Source organism: Gavia stellata, chromosome 23, assembly GCF_030936135.1.
Source record: "Gavia stellata isolate bGavSte3 chromosome 23, bGavSte3.hap2, whole genome shotgun sequence".
In the NCBI taxonomy this organism is placed as follows: Eukaryota; Metazoa; Chordata; class Aves; order Gaviiformes; family Gaviidae; genus Gavia; species Gavia stellata.
Window position 1 is genome coordinate 13022857 of NC_082616.1, and position 13210 is coordinate 13036066.

Consider the following 13210-nt stretch of genomic DNA (forward strand, 5'->3'; position numbering starts at 1 on the left):
ATGGACAGGAAAGGGCAGAAACTTGACTATCAGAACTACAGCACATTTATGGAGGGGGCTGGCACAACGCACAAGGCAACAGCAATACATGAATCTATGTGGGTAAGAAGCAGATATACTTCTCCCAGAAACAAGTGAGGAGGTAGCCAACAAATTATTCCTCTAGTGTGCTGCTCCCAGGGAAACATACTAATGTGCGTAACTTAAGACATCTAACTACATTTAGAGAACAGTCGCCCTAGGATTCTCTAAATTCAATTGAGAAACAGACATTTGCAAAGAGTGACTCAGCTCAGAAGGAGCCACACCCTACGAAGAGCTTCTTTCTCTTCACAAACTAGGTAAAGAGCCAAGGCCAAGTACACTTCAAATTTCTGCTCCTCCACATGCTTCCTGAGGATCCCAGGTAAGCCTGGACTCATGCACTACTGAGTGCGCTACGGACTAACCCAACTATGCAACAGCTATGTCCATGAGTGCAGATTATATCACACAAGAAGAAAAGAAAGTACAATTTGCTGCAGATTGCTAAGAAAATTCCTGTTTACAGTCATTCACAGAAGCAAGGAGAAAAATAAAGTGAGCAAAGGTGACAATATTTAATATAAAAATACAAATAACTTTCTTCTTACCTTGCCTTCCACATACTGTGGATAAATAGGATAGTAAAGAGATGATTTGCGGGCCAAGCGAAGAATCTCCTTTAGAAAGTGTTTTGTATAGTGACGAAATATAGGATTTAAGACGAAGTGGTAAAGATGTCCATGTTCCTCTTGCTGGTGGCGATCAAAAAGAATAAAATCTTCTATGTTGTAATGTGATCGAATATACTCAATATCCTGGAAAGAATTTGGAATTCAGCAGTTATAAACCAGCTACATTTACAATATTTTAGCAAGTGCCGATGAGTTGCTTTCTATCAATTATGGAACTAAATTTGAACACTAAAACTAAGTGCCTTTGAGAGTTATTCTCAATTAAAGCACACTGACTGAACATATTTTTCTTGAAAATCTTTTCATTGTATCAGAATCTATTCTTGCAGTGTGCACACCTTTATTTACAGGGAATGCACATTTGACCCTTTCACAACAATATCTGACACAGGTTAATAGACATTCATGGAGGGAAAAAAAAAAACCACCAACAAAAAAACTCCCAAACCCTCTGCTGAATTCAGGACAGAGAAGCCTAGACTGTTCTCTCACAAAACTTAAACTGAAAAAGGGGAATTCTACAGAGAAGAGCTGTGTAAGAAATGCCCTCCAACAAGTCCTCCCTGTCAAAGTGATAAGCTGAGATTTTTGCACATTTATATACTCAAGAGAAATTAGTATATCCTCTTATCTCAATGCTCTTAATATAATTAAGAGCTATTTTTGAAAATAGGAGTGACTACTCTTTATTTTAAAAATTGAGCATTACAGCTGTTGAACACTAAAATCTACCTTTTCAGTAAAAGCAGAATGCCACAAAAGTAAGCCTTAAAGAACATTTACTTTTCAAGAATAATGTGCAACATTTTTTTTTTGTACTCCATTAGAGCGTATGCTTTTTATTTGTTTTGAAGTTAAGTGTGTGATTCATAATCACTCAGAATCTACTGTTGGGGAAAAAAGTTAAGAAAGCAAATCTAGAAGGACAACTACCATTCTTTGCAGTATGCATGGCAAAACTGCTTATTGACTTTGGAAATTGGGGGCCAAAATAAGTGACTACAAACTTATTTAGAGGCAGAATGGCTTTGTGCTAAAGAACCAAAAAAAGCTGTAGGAGGCATACTTTCGGAACACAGCAGCAGCTTCTTGCAAACAACAGGATGATTTTTTTTTCATCTCTGTGTCAACTGTTATCTATGAGAAGGGAAATAATACAGTCTACATAGTCAGGAAAGAGAGAAAAAAAGTTTACAGAAGCAGTATCTTTTACATATACTTTCTGTTAGGTACATGTATAGTGGCAAGCATGAAACTCAGCCTTTAGTGTTGAGGGCTAAGCATTACAGTTTTCTTACAACACAGAAATAAAATTTACCATTTCGTCTCTAATAACAGAAACGCCAACTATTTGATCCAAAACTTCTGCTATGAAAGCCTGCACTGGGGTCCCATCCTGCAAGGCAAAAACAACATATGCACGTTTCCTACTTCATTAGTAATCTTTCTTTTTAATCGTAACTGTCTATTTCACCACATGATCACAGTTAAAATACTTTCCTCCCAGTATACATTCTACACACTACCCCAATTTAACCACTCTTCCTTAACTCAAGGCATAATGTTTAAACAGTGTATATGGCTGGACTCTTGACCATGCAGAACTTCACTGAACTAAAGTTTCAGTTAGGAACTAGCTGCTACAGGAATGCTGTAGGCTCAGCCACTACTTTAGTCCTGGATTAAGTTCTGATCTTAGGAAAGAATATTAATTAAAACAGATATTCTCCATCAATAGTACAAAATGGATTTCCCTACAGCTGTATGAATGGTAATGAAAACGCTTGGGTTTTTGTCTATGCAGCATTTTCCATCACACAACAAAAATGCAGATGTTCCCTACCGTTGGATAGGCATATGTCTGGCCACATTATGGGAAGGAAAAAGAGGCCCCCATCACATGACAAAACACAAGTACATGTCCATCACATAACGAGATACGCATGCAAGAAAAAGCAACAATACAAATCAGGCTGTGGGTGGCCAAAAAATGCATCCCGCCTGCTTCTCTCCCTGCATTTGAGGAGTCTCCAAAGAAGAAGATAGTTGGTCTAGACCACAAGTGAGATTAACTATCAAGTCATGCTGAATACAGCCTATACCAACTGTTGGTACTGACTTGAGTACCTACATACTATATAGAGAGAGTATAATAGTTTAGAGTAACGTAATAAATTCTGGATGTATTTACCAGTATTTATCTATTCTCTTATAATTATATTTGCAACAAATACTCACTGGATCCCTGCGAGCCAGAGTAAATATCCTTAAGTCATTAAATATACTTTCATTCAAGCTAAGGGGTTTAATGAGCATTTTGACACCAAGTAGGTCATTGGTTGTTGCCCTTCTTACATTAAATGACCTGTAATAAAAGAAGAAAAAAGAGAGTAAAAGTTCACTCTGTGACAAATTAAAGATGACAATTCTCATGCTTAAGACAACATGCCTTCCACAAGCATTGAACACATCTCTTAGAAGTTGAAATTGATTGCTGTATGACTATTGTTCCAAATGCATATATTAACTTATTGCGTGATAACATAAAAGATCATACAACAGCTACTTAAGACAACTCAGGAACGCTGCTTTAACTACTACTAAACAGTCTTTCTGCACCTACAGCCCAATCCCACACAGCAATCAGTAGCTATAAACAGCGATATCACCTGATCTTCATGTGAGTAGAGCCAGCAGAGAAAGGAAACAAAGAATCTTTTAAAATGAAAGTAGAATCCATAACTGCACACTGACACACATTGGGAAAGAAGAAAAGAAAAGAAACAGAAAAAGATAAGAAAAAAGGAGAGAAAAAATAAAACAAACAGAGCCAACTGTCATCCTTGGATATGGTACAAAAGAAAGGCAGTAACATCAATTTCTCCAACAAGAACAAATTACTAACATCTGTGTTAGGCCTCGGTTCTTCAAATAGTAATACATGAGGATAAACTTACATAAATAAAATGCCTCTGATAAACATAAGATTGCCAATTAGCAATCACACAACAGTGACATGGTATAAAAATGTCTGTGCAATGTATACAACCAGCAACATGTTAGCTACAGACAGGAATATCCTGGCACTTACCTAGTTTACACACCCTGTTATAGAACATCTTCCCACCCACTAGTTTTGAAAAAAAATTACTTCACAGTGACAGTCTACAGCAGCTGAGGAACTCTCTCATGTTGTCTGTTAAAGGCATCAACCCTTCCTGATTAAACAAGGCTTATATAATAAAGACTTATAGAGTGCTGGTCAAGGAACTGAATTACAACTTAATTGCCAAGAATTAAGTACTTTCACCCAAACCTAAACTTGCAATTCATGTAGTATAATTTCCATTCCTGTTGTTCTTGTTTTCTGTTTAAACTTGTATGTGCTACTTTTCAGCCTAAGTCAGAGTCACATTAGGATTGATTTTGTGGAACATGGTTTTAATGAACAGCACTAGTACCTTAAAAAAAACAAACCAAATACCTGATATGTTATGGGAGATTTCACAGCTCAATCTCATCGATCATTTTCAACTCAATTATTTGAGTGTTCAAAAAGCATACATTTGATTACTAAATTACAAACTAATCCTGAACTTCTAAGTGAGCTTCAGCTTAGTTTCCACATCTGTTCATACATTTCCAGACAGTTAATTACAAGATCAAACAAGTGATGAGGAAGTGGTCAGCAAGGCCACCAATATGGTTCACTCTGCAACCCATGAGCGTGCTGTCTTCCTGCCACTCCCCTGAGACCAGCATGTGAGTTTTTCTCCCCACCCATGTCCAAGAGAAGGCAGTTGTGCCAATAATGAACTACATTTTTAATATGAGAAAAAACATGCAAAAGATTGAAACCATTAAAAAAAAAACCAACAAACTCCCACCAGATCCACTGTGAGCATGAAATAGTAGGAAGGACTATCCAAGGTCTGTGCTCATTTCTCTTCCAGTAATGAATTAACTCATTCTAGATGCCCAATTCCTTTGACTGCTCAGAGACCAGGAGACGCTATTATTATTATGCTTTTTAGTGAAAATTGAAGGAAAGTATCCATTAAGCATTTCAGCCTATGCCTTGTCATCTGTTATTTTTTTTCTCCTTCACTGTTAAATAGCAGACCTATACTTCCATTTGCTGCACTCTTGCTTTTTGTGTACTTAACACTTTTTCTTATTCCTTTTACAACCTTTACTAATCAGTATCTTATTTTGTGCCTGTGCCTCTTCTGATTTTGCCCTTTCATGTCTTCATATTCCCATCTTCTTACCCCTGTTTTTCTTTTAATCCATTTTCTGTGACTTTCTTTTCACTCACATGCCTTTCGAAAGCCCTTGGTGCAAGTACAATATATTGATCTTTTACTTTTTCATATTTTGGCTTTATCTGAGTTTTTTGTTCTTCGGAAACTTTCCAAAAGCTTCATCTGGTTTCTTCCACAGCTCTTCTGATCCTGAATATCAATGAAATGCTCTTTTCCTTACTACCCTGCACAGCTACAGTGGGGTCTCAAAAATGCTACTAATGACCCTAATCTGTAGAAGGGCTGGTATCATTTGGAATATGCACAATTTAATCAGAATTGTAAGGCTGTTTTCAGGGGGTTTGTTGGGGTTTTTTTTGTTCGTTTTGGTTGTGGTTTGGGTTTTTTTTAAACCTTGATAACAAGTTTAATTTTGACCAAAATCGCAAGAGGACATATGACTACCAATCCTACTGGTGGATTACTGAACAGCTGTGACTGAGATTAACAGGAATTACTCCAGTGGCTTTCTCTTCAGCCAGCTGGAATCTTACATAGTACACAGAAGCCCAATTTCATCCCATGGTAAAAAGCTTTTGCATAGGTCCAAGAGTAGCTGGCCAGTTCCTGCATGAGCTATTTGTATACCATCAAAGGTGATTAAATATGCAATTAAAACAGAAATACTTCTCTCTTAAAGCATCCAGTATTTAGCTACATTAAGACAAAAAAAAAAAAAAAAGAAAATCTCTAACTGTGCCACAGTTTAAGTTGGTGTTTGGGCCAGTATAGGCTTGTTATACAAACAAAGCATTGGAAAACTCATACCACGTTAACAGAAGTCATAGCAAGAGAGATTTTGTGTCCCAGTTCACCAGTATTTCAGACTACGGAAGCATTCAAAGTATCACAGAAATGGGAAGGTATGAAATAAATGATTCAACACAAAAAATGAGAGAAATTATGTAAAACAGATACTCAACAATGAGGTTACTGCTGTAACCTCATTTCTGCATGTTTGAGAAATGCATTACTGCATTTCTCTTAAGAGAGTTATTCCACGTTTCCAAGAATTAAATGTACACCAGGCTTTCAAGTATCAATGTTATGCAACCTGACCCAACTCCAAAGAGCCAAATGCTGCACCATGTTTCTCTATTGGCCTTGGTTCACAACGAGGTAACTTGAAGAAGCTACTTGTCTGTACCAATGTTCATCAAGTTAGTACTGTATATACAAATTCTAAATGAATCTTCTCATTGCACTTTTTGTTTTTACTTAAAGGAAACCATATATAAATGCTGGCAGTCAGAAGACTGCTTGCTTTTAAATTTTTTGGGTTTTGTTTCATTAAAAAGTCATGTCATCAACTACTTTATTTCACTGAAAATGTAAGGCTATTTCTACACTGTCTAGTATACTGCTGTGTGGAGATACATCTGAGTAGGCTTAGGATTCACTCCAGAACAGGAAACAAGACAGCTGCAGTAATGCTGCTAAAGACTAAGTTATTTAGCTCTGCTCCTAATTGCTCCAGGCACAGTTCTGTGCTATTCAACTATACCGTTCTGGGGACTCAAGCTACCATTTTTGTAAGATGTTGTGCCATACTGTGCAGAATACCAGCTTGGTCTGAGATAGCAAAGGAATACCCATCTGGTGCTACGTTGGATGATGCAAGTATATTCCATAAAAATAGCTCAGAGTACATCATTTGTTGTCACAAGCCACATGACTCACTTGAGCAATCCTGCACGGTGGAACACATAAAGCTCACGACCAAGTTCTGAAGTACAGAAAGGTATAACTCGAACAAAACTCTCGATCAGGTGGAACTCTGGTACATGATGTGGCACAAGGATGACACAGAAGTCTTTGTCCTGAAAAAGATTTGCAAACAATAAAGGCTCTTAGTGATCTCAATGTAAGCTGTACACAAAACTTCTGACTAGACAGGATAGAAAGAACAACTGAATGCAGTGTTTAACGTATGCACACTCCAAGTATTGCTCTACCTACATGGCTTGATGCCTGGGCAGCACAAAGGAACTGATGAGCTCAACACTAAGTTGGCTTGCAGAAATGGGTCTTTTAGCTCCCATAGTAAAGGCTTACTAGTTAATAGCCTGATATTCCTAACGGTCCCTTTTTTCTCACTCCCCCCTTTTCCTCCTCAGTAGAACACAATATTTCAGTTGGAAGGGACTTACAATGATCATCTAGTCCAACTGCCTAATAGGAACATTATCTCTATGCCCACACCTTTAGGGCTAACAATTTTCCCTTAAAAGGTCCTTTTTTCTATCTTAATATTCTTCTGTAGTGAAATTTTAGGACAATGTCTGTCTGTCTGGGATCTTTTGTACCTTTGCAGCCAAGTGAGACCATCAACTAGAGCAGCACGTCCTAAAATCCTGAACAAACAGCCAGTGTGTACACACAGATTGACTTTGCACCGCATGCACAGGAGACTTGATAAATGCAAGTTTGTATATGCACAGTGATGTCCAGCTTGTCTGGAATTTGGCACTGCTGGCGTGCATGCACTACAGGGTGCATATGCATAAAAGACACACTGTACTGGCAGTCAATGTAACTGTTCAGAGACCTGTGCTGTAAAGGCTGCAGAGGTGCAAAAGAATGCAGGAATCTCCATTGAGTGCTCTCAGATAAAAGAGAGCATCCTCTGGAGATAGAACTGCATGCCACAAATAACTTTATCCATTCAACCTGTTCAAGCACTCCCTTCCACCAGAGTCTCTCCCATCCCTTTTTATTGAATAGACGTTTTAAGATAATCTCACTGCACACAGGGATGTTGGTGAACTCTGAAAATTCAGAAAGACACTTCATGCAGCATGATACATGCTGCGAGACTCCCAAGTAGCACAGATTTGGAAGATGTTTGATCAGTTTATTCTGGCTGATTATTCTATGGCATCTTTTCAGTAGAAAGATATTATTTGAATCTCACTCCTTTTCTTCTCTTTAAGCACGCTATGTGATTAATTTTTCTTACTACACCTGGTGACATTTTGTTTCAAGGAACGACAGGTGCATTGTTGGATAGATCAATTACTTAGAGATTTGAAATGTTTTCTGTGTTCACTTTCTCTGGGAACTTTCTTTGGCGTAAGCAGCATTTTTGAACATGCTGATATTTACAGCCAAGTCTGTATCTCTGGTCATCAGGACCTGTCTCTAAAGGATGCTACCATGCAGTGATTTGTAGTATGAATTTACAACACAGTGCAGTGTGCATTAAGAAGGTCTCAGACAGTGGACTTTGTTATCTCAGATAAAGATTGATCACACAGGGCATTAGTGTGAAATAGCTACTGCACTCTAAATTCACATCCTTATTTACCGCATATTAGCTTTGCCCTAAATATAAACCTTCAGTGCCACTGTTTAGGCTATAGGTAAATACTATGGATTTCCTAAATACTATGCTGTTTCCTAGGCTTTAACTCCACCTCCTTTAACGTATTTTCTCTGATTTTATTTTTAATTTAGGTACACTCTGGATCTATACATGATTTTAAAGGAGTTTGAAACATTTGCTTTCTAAATCTGCATCTCAGAAAAGTCCCTACAGAACATACACAAAGGACTTACGTACGTAATACAAAAAGTCCAAAAACAGCTAAGGAGAGGAGTCAAGCTCCTCAGGGTAACTCAGCCCAGGATAACTAGCCACAGCATACTCCTGTGAGTCACTGACTTACTCAGGCATCATATCTAAATACTCTGGCTGAGAACTGCATGACCATCCCATCATACATACACATACATACAAACTTTAAAACTTTAGTTATACATACTGGAAAAAGCTTGAAAACATAGTGCAAAAAATCCAGTGATCTGCAATCAAAAGTGAACATTGTTAAATAAAGCACATATCAGACAGATCCTATACATTTCGATATTTACATCCCTGTAAGTGCAAGGAACAGCGCTAATCAAAGAGACCTGCTAGTACATAATTAATCAGTTGCAGATGTTACATGCTGCGTATCAGTTGTTGACTTCTAGTGCTTAAAGCATCGCTATTAATAAGAATAAACCTGAATGTTTGAAATAGTATCAAAACACTAGGCTCTTCACAGAAAGGAAAAATATTGACTCTCCTGTTGTTGACCCCAACATTCTTCAGAAGTCATTCATGGACTGTCAGAGCAGCATTAGTATATAGCAAACATTAATTGAAGTTACAAACAGTCATTGCTATGTTCCACAATATTTTCACCCAGTACCAAGAGTTCTGTCACCATCCCCTCGGTAAACCTATCCAATGTACTTTATCAGACTAACAGGAACATCAATACTTTGAAATTGTTTCTGAACACTTTACTACTTTCCACTTCTCACCTACTGGTTTAGAGTAATTCCCCTCTCTTTTCCATGGTGACAGTGAAATGTGACATTTGAGTTTAAAAAGACATAAGAAATCTAACGAATTCTTCCTGTTTCTCCTATGTGTAATAATATCAAAGAGCTCTAAACCCATCAAATAGAGTTATGCTGAAGCTTTATAAAATATTTTTCCACTGTACAAGAAGTGTCTTTTGAAGAAATTCAATACAGATATATACTACCTAGAAATACTGATAAAAGCCCTCCTCCCTCCAGACCTGTAATTAAGCTCCCTTTAATTACTTCACCAATATTACTGAATGAAAAGAGAAATAATTTCTAATTAAAATATCTATGATTGAATTAAAACTTAAAAAAATCTATAAATACGGATCTAGATTGGGATATTCTATATTCACCTATATAATACATAATTATGACTAGTAAATAGAATAGCTAAATGCAGAAAAGGAAAATGCCATTGTAATGTAGTTTTCTATCCTCTGGTATCCAGTACCTTCTTGGCAGCAAGGAACACAAGAATAAAGGTAGGAGATTTTTCAGGGCACTTAAAAAGATACTAAAAATCTGCAGATAAACTAGCAATTTAGTTCCTTTGCTTTTCACTTTCAATGCACTAACAAGCCACATAACAGCTCTAGATTTAAGAGATGGAAACATTTAGCAACTTTACTGAGTAACACAAACTGCCCAGTAGTGAACTTCCCTTGAGGGCTAAGATGCAATTATACCTAGACTTCAACCAAACTACTTTTTCTGGACCCCTGCTGTGCAGGGTCAGCAGCAACTTCTTCAGGACAAGATTCTGAGATACAGTCGGGATTACCTCACGCCATCCTTTCAAATATATTCGTTTTTCTAATGTTTCATTTACAAACAGGTGGATCAAGCAAATGCACACTAAGGAAGTGTACGAACAAAATATTTTAAAACACCAAGATCTACAGACTCCTCAGCTCTGAGGAGAGGATCTTGCATGAGTTTTAATCTTAGGAGAAGTATTCAAAAAGGAATGCTATCTTCTCCACAGATACCCATCTTGGAACCCAAACTGTTCCTGAGATGTCTCCAGGGAAAAAAGAATTGGACTGCAGTGTTCAACGATAAACACTGTGAACGTATCTTGAACAGAAGCAACAATGGTGCATACAAAGGGTAGAATGTCAGAAGAGGGCAAAAAAGTGACAGATCCTTACCCGAAGCAGGATGCTATCAGCAGAGAACTCAACTATTCTACAGAGAGGTTATTTCCCAACATAGTTACAGATCACTGCTTTGAACTGCTATTTCAGTATAATGGAGTAATTCCTGAGTAAGTCCCTCACCTGAGTATTATTTTAAAATAACTTCATTTTTTTCTGGAATAATTATCTTCCTTGAATTTTATTTTAGACTAGATTGTCCACAAATTTACTATTCTGCAGTGGACTCTCTGCAGTGTGATTGTTCTATCATATGTACGTTGATCAGTGTTTTTAAGTACACCACAGGCTTATAGCACTGCATTTCTCTCTCTTTGTAATGAATGCAAGCTATATTACTCAGTAAATATGTACTAAGAAAGCTACGTGTTTGCTTTGCTTTGGTAACTTAGGATATTTGTATTTGTAGCAGATTCACAGTGTTTAATCCCTTTGGGTAGGCCCCCTCCTTAATCAAGAAACAGCTTAATAAATAGAATTAGTTTTCAAGGAGTTCTGATTTTTTTTCTTAATCAAGTTTATTCCTAAATTTCCTTTAAGCCAGGTGAGTTCAGACATTGTCAGTCACCAATGACCACTACTACAAGTAGAAAGATGTTTTTTCAAATGGTACTACAGCTGACAAACTCATCATCTATGAAGTTCTTGCTACTGATACATTGTGTCTCTAGAAATTACATGTATTTTAAAGTATGGAAGATTTTGTGTGTGCTCAGCCTTTCTGTCTACTTTTTCTAAGTATCTACACATGTTTTTTCTTTCTTTCTAGGATCTATAAACAAGAGCAGGGCTCATAATCAGAAAGGGCCAATGTTCCTGGAGAAGCTTTTGCTTAGGTGGTTGAGTATAGGCTCTCTTTTCAAGGGTGCAGAGAAATTTGGGGAAAAAAAAGTCTAAACAACATTTATAGATTCTGGTGGAGTAGAATAGATCTAAGAGTTCAAGGTCAGCAGCAGCAATCATTTTAAGATAAAAAGCCTTTGCCTTCCCCCTACTGTAGTGGATTCTAGAAAACTGAATCAATTCTCTCATTGATGGGAGACTGAGTGTTCAGAAATGAGAACATTTACCTGCAGAGTTAAAAACACCTTTATTGCCATATGAGCAGAGATGACCAGTAGCATAACATCTAGCTCTTTTCAGAGTTAGTCAGCTTTGGAATTAATGTTTATTCAGAGGAAGAAGTGGCCTTCTTCCACAATTTCAACTAGCAGTTTTCCAACAAAAATAAATTCTTAACTTTTTGTCCACACAGTCCTACCAGAGATGGGAAGTTGCATCTAGACATTGAAGATTTCAGTAAGTTATTAGTGAAGGTAAAAGAGAAATTAAAAAAGAGGCCAGAAAAAATCCAATCTAACTACAGCAGATGCTGTCACTTTCAGATTTGACCTAAAAACGTAACACTGAAAGTTGTTATTCAGATTAGGAAAGCAGTAACTATTCATCCATACTTACCTAGTTTCATATTTCTCATCAATAAAAAACAGACGGATGCAGAAAGCATTTGAAGCTCCTCTGTACACTGGATGAAAAGCAGCATCTTCTTCAGTCTCAAGGCGAGGTGTTGCTGAGGCTTTGAAATGTTTGCCTCTGATATCATCTAATGGCAGTTCAGTATGGGAAACGGTAATGGCCCTACCTTTCTGCAATAATAATAGACAAATGATCACTTACAACATTTCATAAAACATTTTCATTTTTTAATTAAAAGGTCTTGCACCATTCCTATCTTACAGCATTCCAAGCAGACACACAAGGATGTACTTTTTACTTGTCACATTTTGACAAATACACAAGTTCAAAGAGGTATTTTTAATATGGTATCTACCTGTTCCCAAAACCCTAGATAAAAGTGGCCTTTAAATATATATACATTCTTGCTGAAGAGAAATATATTCACAAACTAATAGTTATCATTAGAATCCCTCTGTAAGGCAATATAATAATTATCTTTCAGAAACATTTCTACATAAAAATTTCATTTTCAGATGCGTATTGAAAATATATGAAAGTTAAAAACATATTATGTTAAAGAAAATGCGATCAATGCAGAGCATATTATGGAAATGGAAATGAACAATAATGGGAAGAAAAACAGTAGTTTTGATAGGGGTACTGAGAGAGAGAGACTAGAGACAGCTGCAACCATTTGAAGTTTATCAGGATAAATTCTCTGCTGATTTATGCTGCACCAACACATTTCATAGTAACACTCTTTTATCAAGTCAAGCTTCACTCAACAGAAGCAGCACAGATAGAACACGTGCCCTTTAACTTTTACAAATTACAGGGGAAAACTGAAGCTATATTGCTACTTTTCAGCTTTGATAGCGTTCCACTAGTAGCAGATTTTTAGCTCAGGAACACAGTCAAATCAAAATCTCAGGACCTGCAGATCTTCACAGTAAGACAACTCTTGCCCTGTCTGTTACAGGAATGCTCTCTCCACATCTGCAGAGGAGCCCACTCGAAGATCTGCTTTCACATGCCTTTAATCAGCAGTAGACCTGCACAAACAGGTTCCCGTCCTTTTTCTCCTCTCAATGCCACTTTATTCCCACCCCCGTGCTGTCTGGCTGTTCATGTGGAACTGGATAGGAAAAGTCATCCGATTAATAACTATAATCACCGCCATCCAGATCCTAGCTAGAACAGCTTCTGATCTATG

At 37.2% G+C, this 13210-nt stretch overlaps 1 protein-coding gene across 1 annotated transcript in view; it reads right to left on the bottom strand.

Moving 5' to 3' along the window:
- Window positions 1–13210, bottom strand: part of CFAP61 (cilia and flagella associated protein 61) — a 110989-nt gene that overhangs the window by 76795 nt on the left and 20984 nt on the right. Inside the window, 6 exon segments of the mRNA XM_059828456.1 lie at window positions 633–839; window positions 2035–2112; window positions 2955–3081; window positions 6701–6840; window positions 8785–8824; window positions 11998–12185. Of these exon segments, the coding sequence (XP_059684439.1) occupies window positions 633–839; window positions 2035–2112; window positions 2955–3081; window positions 6701–6840; window positions 8785–8824; window positions 11998–12185 (780 nt within the window).